The following is a 16,932-nucleotide window of genomic DNA, read 5'->3' as shown; positions in this document are numbered from 1 at the left end:
CTTCTCCATAGGCCTCAACCTGACATTCCCCGGCCCCAGAACTCTCACGCAGAACTTGTAGGTTTTTTTTGAGGATTACGCCCCCTACTGAAATTTATTAAAAAAGAAAGAAAAGTGTACAGTACATGAGAAGTTCAGAGAAAAAGACAAACAGCTAACAACTAAAAAAAAGAAACAGAGGAAAATTAAGAGACAAAGAAAGAGATCAAGAAGATGAGCAGAATTATACAAAATGCAGAACTTGTAGGTTGTGTAGAGGTATTATATTTAAGTAATTTCGTTAGAGGTATTGGTACCTTCCACAAATAAATACGTGTCTAATCCTTTTAAGTATGATCAAATATATATAAAAATATACTAATATTTATCATATGTAATATATATTATTGAAGTGAGTATAAAATATTCTTTTATATTGATATTATTTTATATATATTTCTTGTCAATTTTAAAAAGTTTAACGTATATTTAGGTCTTGTGTAGTTCTAAATTTTTACAAAATGAACACTGTAGCACTTTCGTTTGTATTTGACAAATAATGTCTAATTATAGACTAATTAGGCTTAAAAGATTCGTCCCGCAAATTACAGACAAACTGTGTAATTAGTTATTATTTTTATCTATATTAATTGTTTCATGCATAAGTCGTAGGATTTAATATGACAGAGAATCTGAAACTTTTTAAAATTTTTTGAGAATTAAACGAGGCCTGAAACTTTTTTAAATTTTTTTGAGAATTAAACGAGGCCTTATTTGTGGATAGAGGGACAGAGGAAGTACGTACAAAAGCTGGAATTGACGTGATAGACAGGATTGTCTGTCTGGTAGCGGCTGATTTGAAGCGTGTCAGGTTCTAGACTCCCTAGTCCGTACAATCTGGTACCAGTCCCCATCGGCTAGATGCTCCTTATCTTTTTCATGACTAGTAGAAGCGTCGGCTGGAAACACTCGAGTTCATGCCTTCTGACACACGTCTGTTGCGCGCCTTTGAAACCAAACCGAGTTTGTTTCGGACATGTCTCATTAACCTCTACTTATAATTAACAAAATGTACACATATATAAGTGCAGTGCAGTATCCCCAATATCAGTGAACTATCGTCAATCTAGTCTTGAAATATGTTCTACCTGGTGTTAGAAATGTACAGTGTGGTCCAGTACAAATACAATACAATTTACGAATGCACCGGCGAACTTTCGATGAACCGATCGATGACCGGCGAGTGACGACGCTCACACCGGCGGCAACGCATCCACCGATGACTCCGCGACGGCTGCCGGCGCCTTAGCGTGGACGTTCCCGGGGGAGAGGTGGCAGCGGCACAGCGGGCACGTCCGGTGAGCGCGGAGCCAGGCGTCGACGCAGTCGACGTGGAACAGGTGGCGGCACGCCGGCAGCTGCCGCACCATCTCGCCCGCCCGCACGTCCTCCAGGCACACCGCGCACAGCACGGAAGTACTGCCGCGCGGCTTGCCGTCGTCGCCGCCCTTCTCCGCCGCCGCCGCCGCGGGCGGCTCGTACGCGAACGTCGGCATGAGCGCGGCGATCGCGGCGTCCGCTAGGCCGCCGCACACGCACTGGTGGCGCACGGCAGCCTGGCGCTCGTGCTGCTGCTGCTGCGCCGCACCGCCACCGGCGGCTCCGTCGTTCCCCGTGGGCGCGAGCCAGCCGACGAGCCCGAGCAGGAGCACGACGGCGCCGGCGATGGCGCAGGCCCTTGAGACGCTGACCGCGGCGGCCAGCACGATGAAGAGCAGCAGCGAGACGCAGGACGCCACGAAGCAGTAGAAGGCGCAGCTCTCGCAGTGGTCCTCGCCGCCGGCGTCCACGGCGCTCGCCACCGGCGGCCTGGCGTGCAGCGTCGTCAGCATGTCTCGTCGTCTGCTTTCGGAACAGCCTTGTTCAAGAGCCGAGCGGAGAATCCAGCTTGAAATAGGCGTGCCGCGTGCGTGCGCGGCTTATGGTTTTCGAGTGATGTCCGGGCACCTTTCGGGGTGTGGAAATTAAAATGCAGCGATTCGGTTTTTTTTTTTTTTTTTTTGGTAGCATGGCGCGGTTTTTGTTAAGCAGGGGCAAATGCAGAGATTCTGGACGTGCGTGTTTATCTATGGCTTCGGCGATTTTGCATCGAATTTTTTTTTCTCGGCTATGAAGAAAAATCAGTGGAAATGTATCAATACGACTCGTGTGTATACAGCCAAATTTGTTTGCCACCTGTATGCTTTGGCTCGGCTCTTTGCCACAGCTTCCTAAGGCTCTGGCTTCGGCACACGTACGACGCTTGGCCTTCCTGGTGTGCCTGCTGTTGGATGATACGTGGCAATTATTTATGGCATGTATGATGGAGACACGGTGGATATAGTTTGTACCGGTTTTTTTCTGGATCAGAAGAATATTAAGGGTTTGTTTGGTTTTTTTTACTAAATTTTAGCTAGTTAAAATTATTTTAGCTACTTTTATGTGATTAATGGGATTAAACTATTTTAGCTTCTTTTAGTCAATGTGTTTAAGTGGAAATTGTATCCATACGACTCGTGTGAATACATCCATCCGCTATTTGCCACGTGTATGCTTTGGCTAAGTACTTTACCACGGCTTTGTATAAAATTGTAAGGCTCCCACTTCGGCACACGATCCTTGGTCTCCGTCGCCGCTGCTATCCTTGGTGTATGTCGTTGGATCGTGAGACGTCGGTCCAGGTACATGCTACATTTGATATTTATAGCGTCCGGACGTTCGGCGTCAGCAGTGCGTTCAAACGACGAGCTCTCCACCCGCACTATACGGAGAAAAAACTCGTCCGCCCCCAACTAACTCGCCCCGTACAAAAGACCACCTTCGTTCGCTCCCCGCACAAGGAGCCCATCCCCAATCCCACGAGTATGGGATCCGCCCCTCACCTCGTCTCACTCTAGCATATCCGTCTGCTGCCAACTCGTCTCCACTGAAAACGACTCCTGCCCACTCCCGCACAGAGAAGAAAGGCGACCTCACGTGCACAGATCTATCCGCTCACAACCTCGCCAACCCAGCACCTCTGACCCAACCACCAGCTCACCACCATAGTCTGTCCTCTAGCTACAACTATTGCAAACATCAAAGAACATCTAAAATGCAACAAAAAGAAAAAAACACTACTAAAACAAACGGAAAAAGCTATTGAAATATTGGAAACCATCTAATGCAACAAACAAAAATATAAACTTCAACATAAAAAAAAGTCTACTGCAGCATCGAGGAAAATCTGCTGAAACATTGATAAAAAAGCTATTACAACATCTCAAGTACTACTAATGCAACATAAAAAAACATCTGTTGCAACAAAAAATCTACTGCAACATCGGGAGAGAATCTGCTGCAACAATGAGAAAAACTATTACAACATTTCAATCACTACTGAAAAAACGCCTGTTGCAACAAAAAAATCTACTGCGACATCGAGGGAGAATCTGGTGCAACAACGAAAAAAACAAAATAAAACATCTCAAGAACTGCTCTGCAACATCAGAGAAACGCCTGTTGCAACAAACAAAAAAAAGTATCGTTGCAACATTCCACATCATCTGTTGCAACATTGAAAATGAATCATTGCAAAACAGCGACGAGATCTGACTCACTGGAACACTAGCTACCACCAAATCCTTAGATCTAGAAGGAGAAGAAGAGGAGGTGGAGGAGGTGTAGGAGGAGGGACCAGATCTAGATCCAGTGGGAGAAGGAGGGAGAGAGAGACTCCAGATCTGGATCCTCCCTATCTACCTCGTCGGAGCCACGCCGTCGTCTTTGTCTCCACATGCATGGAGGTCAAACGCACGAGGATGAGAGAGCTGGGAGGGAGGGGAGGCGCGTGGGCTCACCGGAAGCTGCTCAACATCGCCTACTCCGGTGGCCATGGACATCGCGGGACAGAGAGATTGGGAGCGAGGGAGGGAGCGAGGGACAACTCGTCGACGGTGCGGCATGAGGGCGGGCATGTGGATGATAGTAGCAGAACGAGCGGAGAGAGTGGAGATGGAAAAGGCTGCGGCGCGACAGGAGGGCAGACGTGTGAGCATGAGCAGTAGGAGCGGCGGGGGCATCGAGTGAGTGGGCGCGGGGGTCACGGGTCGGGGTGGGAACGGATAAGGAGCTGAGGGCGCGTGCTCGTGGCTCAGTCGAGTCGTGCGGATCTGTCCGATCTATCCGAACGCCCTGGAAGGAGCATTACCGTATCTAAATCCATCGATCCTTAGATATATGTTACATTAGCTCCAAGCCTCCAAGAAGCCAGTCCTCTGGGCCTACAAAACTCATGTGGATAACCAATGTTATTAAATCAGACAAAATAACAAAAGATTTATGGTGATTTAGTAAATTTCTTTTTCTAAAAAAATGGAAACATTCAGAACTTCTCAGGAATTGGCTGCACTCACTAATTCATGGTCGGTACAAAATGAAAACTTCATTCTCAATTCTATGGCAATTTTTATGAAAGTTTTTCATTTACTTATCTTTTAGAGTTAGTTTGGATCCTTTATTTTTGGAAAATTGGAACGTACTTAATAGATTAGGCTACTATTTGTCTTGGAATTTTGATATGGTACAACTTTCCGAAGTTAACATATAAACCTATCTCAAATTTGTAGGATGGGAGATGAAAATTTATTGTATAAATAACCATTCTATGTTTCTACCTTGCAACTTATAATAAACTCTTTAACTCGCTCTACTACGATAGACTAGTATAGTGCCCGTGCTAACGCCAGGGTTTTATTTTAGAGATGCATATAAAAATATATAGGCCATGTATATAATCCAAAAAACACTTATGCATAACAAGGCATAATAAGTCATGTCTTGCATATTGCAAATAATTTATGAATTACTTAAGTAGGTCTCAGAGTTTTCTAAAAATATTGTCTTTACAATCATTTGCGTTGTTGCACATGATTATCATTTGCATTGTTATTTTCCTTGTCTCTGTGCTCCATGCTCCCAGCCGCCACCACTACTCGGTCAACCGACAGCTCAGGGAGCCATGCTATGCCGCGACGTCCACATGCACATGCTACCGTTGATCTTTATATCCTTTTATTATGGTCTTTGTTAATAGTTTGAGAACCCTTTCCTAGGCCCATCAAAAGAGTTCTTGCCTTCATACTCGACAAATATTTCTATGAGCAACAAACAAAAGTTCAACGAAGCTGAAGTCAAAGAAACATTGGGAAATTAAATATATGTAGATAAAACAACAATGTCATTCATAAGTTCGTTCTAGAGTTCTCAGTTCTCTGCAAGTTTCAAATAATTTCACATGCTTACTTTAGTCTAAGCTAGGATGCGATGAAAAGGATCGAACACTTTTTAAAAAAAAATTACAGCCCATTTACTTCTGAGATCAAAGCAAGCCTTTGTTATGAAACTATCCAAAGCAACCTTTGTTATCAACAAGTATATTTGCGCCCTAGAATATGTAATACCTACAGCGTCACGGAATGATCCAAGCATCCCAAGTAGTGACTGCATTGAGCCTCTAGGAACAAATTCCAGCAGAATATTTAGTGTGTTTTTCTCCTGCATGGTCCCAATATACCTCTGATCAAACAACACCGCATTGACCAAACACCACAGGCAAAGGAAAGGCTAACAATGTTTCCTTGGTTGTCACGTTGCTGCTTCCAATCATAACTTGCCACAAGAAAACAATATAACATCCATCAAATAAATCAAAAAGTTTCCTTGGTTTAAAGGTCCTAGCTTTGAGATGGAAGCATACCTGCTTCATAGCAAGGAGCTCACTATATTGTGGTCCATGCCGAGATACACCTACCCAAAATGTGCCACTCCCTATAAGGCCGGCCTTCCACCACCGGATCGGCAGGTTCTCCTCTCCACCGCCGTTTCCTTCCCCCCCCCCCCCCCCAACCCTACCACACCCATTGGAAGGTGAGGTCGCAGCCACGTGCGGGGGCAGGGGCGGCGACAGCGAAAGCGACAGCAGCGGCAGTGGCAGGAGGTGCAGATAATCTGGTCCATTAGCAGATTATCTGATCCATCGTCATCCATGGAATATCGCTCGAGTAAGGAGAAAATATGTGCTCAAAATGATATTGAATAGCTAGTAAAGATTTGACATTGTTTTTCTTTTACATGATGTATCATATCATAAAATCGACAATTTCTAGTAATGGTTCCAACCACTACTCCCTGCATGATGAAGAAGATTAACCTCACAAGCCACTGAATCAATAAGTTAACTAAAACCACTTTAGAATAAATGCTGATTCCTTTCCATAAGTTTTATCGCAAAGCATTATTACTATGTCTCTAATATGCACCCAGTTAATGAAACTGCATGAAGGAATATCACATACACAGATTTTGCATCTATTGATCCACTAATGAATCGACTCTCATTGGCTAGACTAAACTGGAAACAAGTAACTGCAATAGTAAATTTTGTTAACAAAATTGTGTGGTTAAATTCAGAAGCATATTCATAAAAACTTTTGAGGCAGTAATAAAGAGACTGGCCTACCAAAGTTGTGTGGAAAAACAATGATGCAGTTTGCATGTCTAATTCCCATAAGCAAACGGTCTTGTTTGTTGACACTGACAATAGTTGCTGCAAGGTAGCAAATTTCAATCATTGGAAAGAAAAAGGACAAAAGAAAAAAAATGCAATCAAACCTTACAAATGAGAGGGGAGCACTTCATTGGACAGACCTTGTTGTTAGACCATGATATGTTTAGTACATCACCAGAGTGACCACAGGATGAAGCAATGGTTCCTCTAAGATCTACACAACATTGTTGGGATCACAACACAAAGCAGAATCGGCGGATTGCTTTGTGCACTTGACTTTTTGTTTTGTCTCATTTTCAGCATTGACATGAGCTAACAAGTGCACTAATTTAATCCAAAAAGAAACGATACAAACTTATTGGGTTATTATATTATTTAATCCAAACAGAATCGAACTTATATTGTTGAATACAACAAGAATAATTCCTGCCAATTTGTTTATTTGTCAGGCTGTCAATTTTAAGCCTCGTGAGCAGAAAACCCTTCTTCACTGACGGGTCTCATAGGTACTGTATATGGTGTACCGTGAAATCTCATGCGAAATATTTACACACCTATTTTTTGGTTTTAATCACTGACTTGTGGCTTCTGCTCCTTCCCACGGCAACATAGAGTCCTTCAACTCAGAACACCTGCAAGCCACCGGGATCACGAAAATGATTCAGCATAAAAACCATCATTCAACAAACCCCTTCAAATTTCAAAGATATTAAACATAGGGAGAGCACAGACATAGCATAATGAATATTGTTTTTAGAACTACGTATCAATGCCTACTGCCTTGCTATATATCAGCAAAAGGTATATCTTAGATGTAACACTAAGATCTGGAAATACACAACACAAAGGCCCAACAAAATTTGGGGACTTGCACTGCACGGGTTGTAAAAATGGATAATGATAGTTCTATCACCAGTACTCTCTGTAATTTTAATAGTAAGACCATAAGCAAAATGAAGCCAGAATTACCTTGACTTGAAATTAGCAATCACAGCATCAATTGTATCAAAAGGATACTTCTTACTTTAGTTTCTTCCTAAGCTTAGAAACAGTGAAAGCTGTGCTCAGGAGTTAAGACATTTCGGTGTTCATTCTCAACAGTGACAAAGGATTATGCCAAAAAAAAGTAAAATCCAATGGCCTGAATGCATAGCACAGAAACTTTCATTAGACTATGGATGCTAAGACAAAGCCATGATGACAGAAAATAAGAAAACCCCGTGGATTAACTCGCTTGCAGCAATGAGAAGACATTCTCTAGGCGAGAATCATTGGTCAGTTTCTCACCTGCCTGCAAGCAATTCAATTCCAGCCTTCTCCACATCTCGCACCATGCTTTTGCTAATTTTGCACACTACATCTTATTTGACAGAAAAAAAAGAGTTGCCCAAAAAATTAACTGATTATTTATTAGTTAGTAAATTGTTTTATTGAAAATTATGTCAGAGGCACTACTTTGACTTGAGGCCACATCCGCTCCGCTAGGTTGCTTTTGGCTTGGCGCGTGCTGGCTTTGCTGGCAGTTGTCTGCACATGGCCTCTCACAATCGCAGCTGCCAATTGATCATGAACAAAAAGCAGGCTTTGTGTAGTTGTGAATACAAAATGACTAAAAAAATAAAACCAGCATTACTTGTGAATACATAAACTAAACGTACTTAGGGCTATGGAGAGCGAGATGTAGGCAGCGCCATGCCGCCATCCTGGTGGCTCTTCCTGTCGTTGTAGAAGTAGATCGCAGAGTCAAATCCCCCCACGTTGAAGGGCTTGGAGGCGATGAATTTTCCCCACCCCAATCCCCTTGGAGAGGGAGTAGCCCGCGATCTAGTGGTGGGAGTCGGGGGCCGCCTTGGCAGATTCGACGTGGATTGGATGGATCGGGGTAGGGCGCGCCAGGTTGAGAAAGGGGGTTGTGGGGATTCGGTGAGCGGAGGGAGGAGCTCCGCCCGTGGCAGCATGGTGCCCACGACCTACCCTGCGTCCCATCGCCCGTGAATGGTGGCATGAATGTTTGATCGTGAAAGAAAAAAATAAGTAGGAAAGATACGGAATTGACGTCACGTGATCGTGTAATAAAAATAAAAGGAAAACTACGTAATTTCATTTGTCGGTGATTGAAGCCATCGGTGCTCGATCCCACGACGTTGGGTGCCCACGACGTTGGGTGAGTGCGCGCGGGCGAGCGTGGGAGTGAGGAGAGTTGGAAGCGGCTTCTCACCTTTTAATCTCAGACGTTGGATTTCTAGTTGGTGTGTTGTGAGCCGTTGATCTTGAAGGAGGGAGGTGACTTCAAGAAGATTTCAATTATAGCAGAGATATGCAATACATAACTATCACTCTCATATGGCCTATAGTTATACAAATATATTAGCTTAACTCATCTATATCTAAATTATGATTGTTAAAATGAATTCAATTCAAGGATCCAAATGGGGCCTTATGGAAGTTTCATTTTCCCAAATGTATCTTGTTTTTTTTTTTGGAAAATTTCAAAAACATTTGATCGTTCACACACTGCAAATAAATAAACTAGTAAAAAGGTTCTATATAGGGGCCAGTCTCAAAATAAATAGATTGCTAGTAGTAGAACTTAATCTAGATAGACTTAAACTTAATAAATAAAGAAAAGGTCCATAGAATTTTTTTTCTTTTTTTGGGAACTAAATCAACCTAAGGCTTTTTATTACTAGCCGAAATAGTGTCCTTTTCAAAAAAAAGAAAAGATTGGATCCTGATACACGTTAAAATGTTATTCTCATTCGAATTATTCCTAGCTGAGTATGGTCCTTTTAGTTCATACCCTCCCTTCTACACCAAACAAGCATCTCAACCTGAGACACTTAAAATCTAATGCCAGGGAGAGTTACTTGTGTCAAACAAGTTTGTTTGGCTGTGGGAGCAAACCAAACATGCCCTAGTCTCTGTCAAGAGGGAACGAAGTGGACTCTATCATGTTTAATGGGGGAATTCTTTGAATTTGTTGTGCTCTTCTTTATCCTAGGTGCATCATGTTTTTTCTTAATATCTATACCATTAATCAAGACATGGAGCTCAGCCTTGCTTTTTATTGGTTCTTCCCTACTAATCTTAGCCTACCGTACCGTGGTCATCAATTAATCGGCGTAAATCAAACCCAAGAAGCTGATGACACTCGCAGAACAGGATTTTCAAAAAAAAAAAGAAACTTGGCAGAACAGGACATGGACCACGGTTATATGACATATATTTTATATTTTTTATGACCTTTTACAATGGTTGGAATCGCTTCCAATCGCCTCTCATCACCTTCGCTAAAAAACTTTTTTCTCGATTTAATTTGTGGAAGGGTAATAACGTCATTATATAAGGTTCTCTCAAACCCCAACCACTATCATCGGCGGCGACGGCTGACTGTGGTGGACACCGGCGGGTGGAACCCTAAGAAGATATTTAAAAACTTAAGAAGAGATTTTTATCTAACTAACTATAATACTTGAATCATAAACCCTAACTATGCTATTCAAAATATTATTTTTACAATTATAAATTTACCCTTTTACCCTTTATTAAAAATACAAAAAAAGGAATTATCATTCCTCTATTTAGGGTCCTAATCCTCATAATTTCAGAGATGATGAGAGGCGATATGACATCTATGGCTCACCAACCATAAACATACATATCGCCTCACATCGCCTTGCTTCCATCGTCTCTCATCACTTTTCATATTCTAGGTCCACCGACATAGACACACCAATCACTTCTCATCGTCTTTTCAACCATTGTAAAAATATTCTTTTATATATGTTGGCCTGAACTTGTTTTAGTGCTGCAGCAGACAAAATCCACTGTTGCTTGCAGCTGCAACGGCTGCAAATGAAAAGAAAAAAAAAACTTAACCTGCGGGGGGCATTATATACTTGAGAAGAAGACTTGAACCATTTGCTCTATGCATACACGGCAGAGACTAGGTCGGATTTTAGACATGTACTGTGACATGAGACAAGTGAGGAGATTTTCTTTACAATGCACAAAACTGTGCATATTGAGATGGAGAATCGAACTTTTTAACCTGGAACTGTCACCACCAGGAGATACCAACCGAGCTATGAGCTCGTCTACAGCAGCTGCAAATGAGTGAAACCAAACAGGCTCGTCAGAGAAGTTGCATGTGGTTCCAGAAATTAAACACGAAACACAAACGCACGATTCACTTGTCCTCGGTTCCTTGGGAAGTCCGGAAATTGGAATATTATATGCTTGAAGTTTTTTGAAAATCCTTTAGTTTGTCCACCCAAACGAAGCTTTTATAGAAATGGAAAAAAAAATGTCAAGCGGGACTAGACTAGAAACAGTTCGATTCTGATTTCTGCCACATAGCCGTGGCACCTTCTAGTGATCCAAATAAACTGCCATATAGAATGTTCAAACCAATCAAATCCGGTCGCACCCCCAAAGAAATTCAGGAATTGAAGAATTGTTGTACTACAACTTGACAGGCCAAGCAAGTGGCGCCGGAGCGGAAGTTAGTGACACTCTCAAACAGGCGGCAACGGCAGCGCTTCCGGCGTGACGGTGGTCACGGTCTGCTGAGCCTGAGCGGTTGCCTTCCGCCGCGGGAGCTCGCAGCGGCAGAGCGGGCAGGTCCGGTGCGAGCGCAGCCACACGTCGACGCAGTCGACGTGGAAGACGTGCCGGCACGCGGGGAGCTGCCGCACCATCTCGCCGGCCCGCACGTCCTCGAGGCACACCGCGCACAGCACGCCGCTCCCGCGCGGTGGCGCCTGCCGCTCCCCCTCGCCCTCGCCCTCGCCCTCGCTCGCCGGGGCCGGGGCCGGCGCCGGCTGAAACGGGAACGCCGGCAGCGCGGCGACGCTCGCGGCGTCGGAGAGCCCGCACGCGCAGAGGCGTCGCGCCAGGCGCGCGGGCGCCGGAGCCTGCGGCGGCGTGGCCAGAGCCCGGATCCCGTACGAGACGAGCCAGCAGAGGAAGACGAGCACGAGCATGATCGCCGTCGGGCCGACGATGACGTAGACCTTGGTGGGGAAGGCGCCGCCGTCGCCGCTGGCGCGGGAGAGCAGGGAGAGGACACCGCAGAGGAGCATCAGCGACAGGAACGACGCCAGCAGCACGGAGCAGAGGCGGACGTCGGCTTCGTCGGGCGCCGGCGCCGCGTGGCCCGCCGCCAGCAGCCTCGAACGGTGCACGCTCGGCATGCTTGCTCGGTGCATGTAGCTAGCTAGTGCCGCCGCGCTAGCTGCAGGATCGACGATCCAGTCGACGATGGCTATGAAGTGCCGATCGAGTGATCTTGCAGTTGCAGCTAGCTAGCAGAACTCAGTGTCTTGTTGGATGGGAACTGGAACTGTGCTGGTACTATGCGTGCTGTATTATAGACTGTAGCTAGCTAGCTAGTAGACGTTTTTGGCAGGTGTTCGTCTCTTGACAAAGTCTGTAATGGTAGAGGAAGACGCTATTTCGAGCGGAAGGACGACACACACTTTTGGCACGATCAACACAGACGGAGCTAGCAGCACGCAACGTTTCTGTTCTCGCTTGCAGCTCGTTCGACAAGGTAGTCCCGGACGCGATGCGGTGCGGTGCACCTCGCTGGCATGCCAAGGCATGCATGTACTCGTTCAACGGTCGTGACGAATCTTGTTTGTGATCCTGAGTACCCCAAAAGAATCACTTTGGTTAGCTTCCTACATCAGCACAACTGCACCAATATAATGTAGTAGTGTACAGCTAGCTCAGACCCTCGTATCTGCTCTGCACCCAGTGCTGTCGACGAAATAGGCAAGTTCATGCAATTTGCACCCTCCGTCCTGTGATACACTACATCCTAGTAGGAATTCTAAAACAAATTAAGAGAGAACATAAAAGACATATATACTCGCAAATTATTTTCTAATTGTGTTTTTAGTTTCGTGTGGCAGAACCTCCTGAATTAAGTGGCCCACATGCACACATCATTGTCCCAAAGACTTCTGATCGTCGTGCACGAGTTCCAAATGACTCAAGAAGTCTGTCGGGTGTCCTCGGGAAACCCGAATCATCCACGTAACATTCTTTTCAGGAATTCCCTCATCAAGCATCACAGTATTACAACATTTCATAGATAAAAGAAATCAGAGTAAAAACGGAAAGGTTACATAACATAGATTGAAACTTAAGTTCATAGTTTACAAACCATAAGTATTTGATACATAAAAGCTTCGGAACTTTATTATTACATAAACCATAGATTCACACAACAACTTTTACTTGCCCAAGGTCACACATCAGAAACCTCATCGTCACTTTCCTCCACAAGAGTAAAGTAACCATGACCATCAAAAGGATTATCAAGAGATTCACCTGCAACATGGGTTAATAAAACCCTGAGTACGAAAGTACTCAACAAGACTTAACCGACTATAAAAGAGGTGAAGACTCAAGTATGCAGGCTATGGGGATTCAAGGTAAAGCTTTAACAAGGTCAAGTATTTCTTTTGCATAAAAGCTTACTAAAATTAAAGCCTATTTTCAAGTTTTAACTCAAGATTATCACTTATAACTAGCCAAGATCATTATCCAACTTGCATAAGCAAATCATCTCTTTCTTATACCAAAGATTCACTTATTACTACGATGATGGTACGAGGATTGAGGCTCCATATCCGAGGAAACACGGCGATTCGAATCGATTAAACCCAGCTGGGGATTCAGTACCACACGACATATGTAGAACTTAATCTTGCATATGTCAACCTTTTCTATAGATCCTCCCATACAAGAACGGGTCCAGCGTCACCCGAGAGTACAGTACACCACCATCCTTCAGCCAATCTAGATGTTTCCCGGTCATCTCAGATCCGTAAGGTGGGTACACGCTACTCTCGCCATCTTTCCACTCCCAGTACGCGGTTAGCCGTTCTCAAATATCGGAATAGCTATAGGTAAGGCTTACCGCCGCATGTGGGCTGTACTCAAAGTTCTCAACCACAACAGGCCAACAACGGTACGGTCCTTAATCGACACAGTTGGAGACACTACTTTAAGACTCCATTCTTAAAGCAAGTCCACCGACCGGTCTCAAGTTTAAACATTATTAACCATAAAAGTATTCCACAACGACCCTTCAAACGTTCTCATTTGAAAACTTATCTAATAAGCAGGGCTAAGCATACTAAGCATTTTCATAAAGCAGGTATCAAGGTTAATATGGAAATCATCAAGGTAGATAATGCAACAAATAGGATTCACTCAACTCCTATTCACCTAATGCATCATATTAACTCAAGTGATATAAATAACTTTATGAAAATACAAGGATAGGGTTTAATGTCCGGGGCTTGCCTTGATCGGAGGGGACGTTCGGAAACTCAACTACTCTCGAAGGATCCACAAACTCGGAAGAAACCCACTGGGGATCAGATTCTTCCGAAGCGTATTCTATACGTAAAAGTGCATATGCATGATTATGATATATTCAAGGTATGATAAAGACAAATTACATGGTCTTGGATAGAAACAACAAACTATGATTATCTCGAGTACAATTTACCTTCACGGTATAGAAACAACTAACTTAACTACCCAAAAACATGGATTATTTCTAAACAAGTTTTATCATCTTTATTAAGCAATAAAGTGAATCTATCATATCATAAAGATTATTTATATGAAAATAAACCATAACCAGGGAGCATATCATGCTAAGTAACCATGGTTATCAAACAATCCAAAATATCATCCAAATCCTAAAGGGATTAATTATTTCTATTTCTTTTATAAGCATTTTAAATAGCTTTATCAAGAAACAGAGCATACTTGATCAAACAGAGCTGAAATTAATCATGAAGCTAAATAACATTAACACAAGCTCACATATTAAATTTCATGATTTTTGGATATATTCATAATTTACTAAAAATCATGGAAGATTTATTTATTATTAAACAGGGGCAATTTTCATATATATGCAAACTGCCAGAAAATGGAATCTAATATTTTTCATGTGTTCTACTCATTTTAAGGAAGCCATACAAAAATTTTCATAATTTTTGGATCAGCAGATAATTCATAGCATAAATTCAAACATCACTCATTTTTAAACAAAAAGAAAAAGAAAAGCAACACTGTGCTTCTGCAGCCAGGAGCTCGGCCCAAGCCCGCGTGAAACTTGGCCCAGCCGGCCCTCCCCCGCGTGCGCTGGTAGTTTTGCAGAAAAGCCCTCGGCTTTCTTAGCAACCAACCCGCAGACCAGGCTACTATTCACATGAGTCTACGGCTTTGCAAACGAACCCCTCCCTCTTCTCGTCTTTACAACAGCGAGGTCCCCGATGCACCCGGCCGTCCAGAGCGTGACATCCCGCGGCGGCGTGGCTTACGCCGGCCAACTCCGGTCACCCCGAGTCAAACTGAGGCGAGCACAAGCACCAGCAAGCAACCCGCAACCGAACAAGCTAGCAAACCCGTACTCTACTGCTCTAGCGAGCTCTGGCCACGAGCGACGGCGGACATGGCCGCGGCGGTGCTTACGCCGGTGGCTCTAGACTGGTAGAGAAAGAATGGAGAGGCCAGGAAGCATCGGCGTCTCACCCTGGGTGTGCTGACGCAGAGAGAAGGAGCGGAGAACAGTCGGGTGTTGCTTGTCCACGCGACCAGAGACTCCGGCGGCGAGCTCCGACGAAGAAGACGATGTTCCGGCGGCAGCTGTGAAGCAAAGAAGAAAAGAGCGAGCCGATGAGCATCACAAGGTCATGGCGAAGCAAAGACGAGAGAAAGAGAGAGCAGAAAGTTGCCCGGATGGGCTGACCACGACGAGCTTGACCACGGTGGCGCTCTGTCGCCGGCGGAAAGGAGAATGGTGAATTCCGGTGCTCTGGTGCGAAAGAGGGAAGAAGGGTGGGTTCTGGAGATGCGCAAGGAAGTGATGAAGATATGCCCGCGGTGAATTTGGATATGGATCAACCGTGGCGGTGAATTTTTGGATTGGAGTGGAGAGCTGTCCGTCGGTGCTCCGGTGGCAATCGACGTCGGTGAGCGCAGCAGAGAAGGGCACGTCGCGCCTCTGGTTGCCAGCAGCTGCTCCACATCGTCACGGACGTGAACACGCGCTTGGACGGGATGAAAAGGTGGTTCACGCGCTGTCAAACGCCGGCTCAAGCTCGGCGGTCCACCGCCATGAACAGAGGCCGAGTTTATCTCCCTCTTTCCCAAAGTACCCTTTCTGAAAACTTAAAATTACTCTGAGATTTTGAATAGAAGATGTAAATATGCCAAAATAAGAGTTGTGCAAAATTTTGAGAGCTACAAAACATCTTTTGGTGGCCAGAGCTAATTCTGAGTGGAAAATAGCTAAATTGGCCAAACAGTTTGAAATTCAAACTTAATTCCAAATTTTTGAATTGGGGCAAAACAGAATTTCCAAAATTACTTTTGATTTTGTAAAACAACTTGAAAAACTCCCAACATGAAAGTTGTTCAACTTTTCAAGCCCTACAACTTTCATGTTAACCATTTTTCAAAATTCCAAACATATTTTGAATTGGAGATTCAATTTAGAAAAGGGGACATTTTCCGGAAATCTGTATTTTCAAAATTACTTTGAATTTTGTACTGAAACTTCAAAAACTCAAAACACCAAAGTTGTACATCTTGACAAGATCTACAACTTTGCTTTTAAACTCCACTTCAAATTCTGCTTGGTTTTTGAATTGCACAAAAGGGGCAAATCTAGGGTTTTGGAAACTAGGGTTTCCCCCCTTAAGCTCTCGGAAAAACTTTCACCCAAAGTTTTTAAACTCCAAAACAAGCATCCATACATAGATTAAACACACTTTAAATCCCTAAACACATTCATCCAAAATAAACTTATTTTAGGTTAATGCATCAGGGTTTACTTAACACTAAACTATGCAATGCTCATGATGACATGTCATGTTTTAATTCGCTTAACACCAGAGTGTTACAGCTCTTTCCCCCTTAAAGAAATCTCGTCCCGAGATTTTCCTTAAAGTCTAACTACTGGAAAAGGAAGTTTGTCAAGCACTTCCAAAACCAACCTTTACAAAAACAGGGGTAGATCATTATACTATAGATTACAAGGATAAGACAGAAGAAAAGAACTCAGGAAAACGTTCTAAGAGAAACTCTTCGGATTCCCACGTGGCTTCATCTTCGGTATGTTGATTCCATTGCACCTTGTAATATTTGATAGTTCTTCTACGAGTGACTCGATCTTTTTGATCCAAAATCTTGATAGGATACTCTGAATATGTCAGATCAGGCTTTAACTCAATTTCTTCAACATGAATGATATGATCAGGCACTCGAAGACATTTCTTCAATTGAGAGACATGGAACACATTGTGAACTGATAACAACTGTGGTGGTAAATC

General features: G+C 43.8%; 2 protein-coding genes across 2 annotated transcripts; both read right to left on the bottom strand.

Annotated features, from left to right (window-relative positions):
* On the bottom strand, positions 992–2,056 carry LOC8072649 (RING-H2 finger protein ATL80). Its single transcript, XM_002437039.2, has one exon. The coding sequence runs from the start codon at positions 1,869–1,871 to the stop codon at positions 1,233–1,235; it is 639 nt and encodes a 212-aa protein (XP_002437084.1). The 5' UTR covers positions 1,872–2,056; the 3' UTR covers positions 992–1,232.
* LOC8072648 (E3 ubiquitin-protein ligase EL5) lies at positions 10,639–12,113 on the bottom strand. Its single transcript, XM_002437038.2, has one exon. It carries the CDS (start codon positions 11,773–11,775, stop codon positions 11,083–11,085), a length of 693 nt encoding a protein of 230 aa, XP_002437083.2. The 5' UTR covers positions 11,776–12,113; the 3' UTR covers positions 10,639–11,082.

This window comes from Sorghum bicolor, chromosome 10 (assembly GCF_000003195.3).
Source record: "Sorghum bicolor cultivar BTx623 chromosome 10, Sorghum_bicolor_NCBIv3, whole genome shotgun sequence".
Classification (NCBI taxonomy): domain Eukaryota; kingdom Viridiplantae; phylum Streptophyta; class Magnoliopsida; order Poales; family Poaceae; genus Sorghum; species Sorghum bicolor.
The sequence above is the reverse complement of the archived record's forward strand: the minus strand, read 5'-3'. Positions and strand labels throughout refer to the sequence as shown.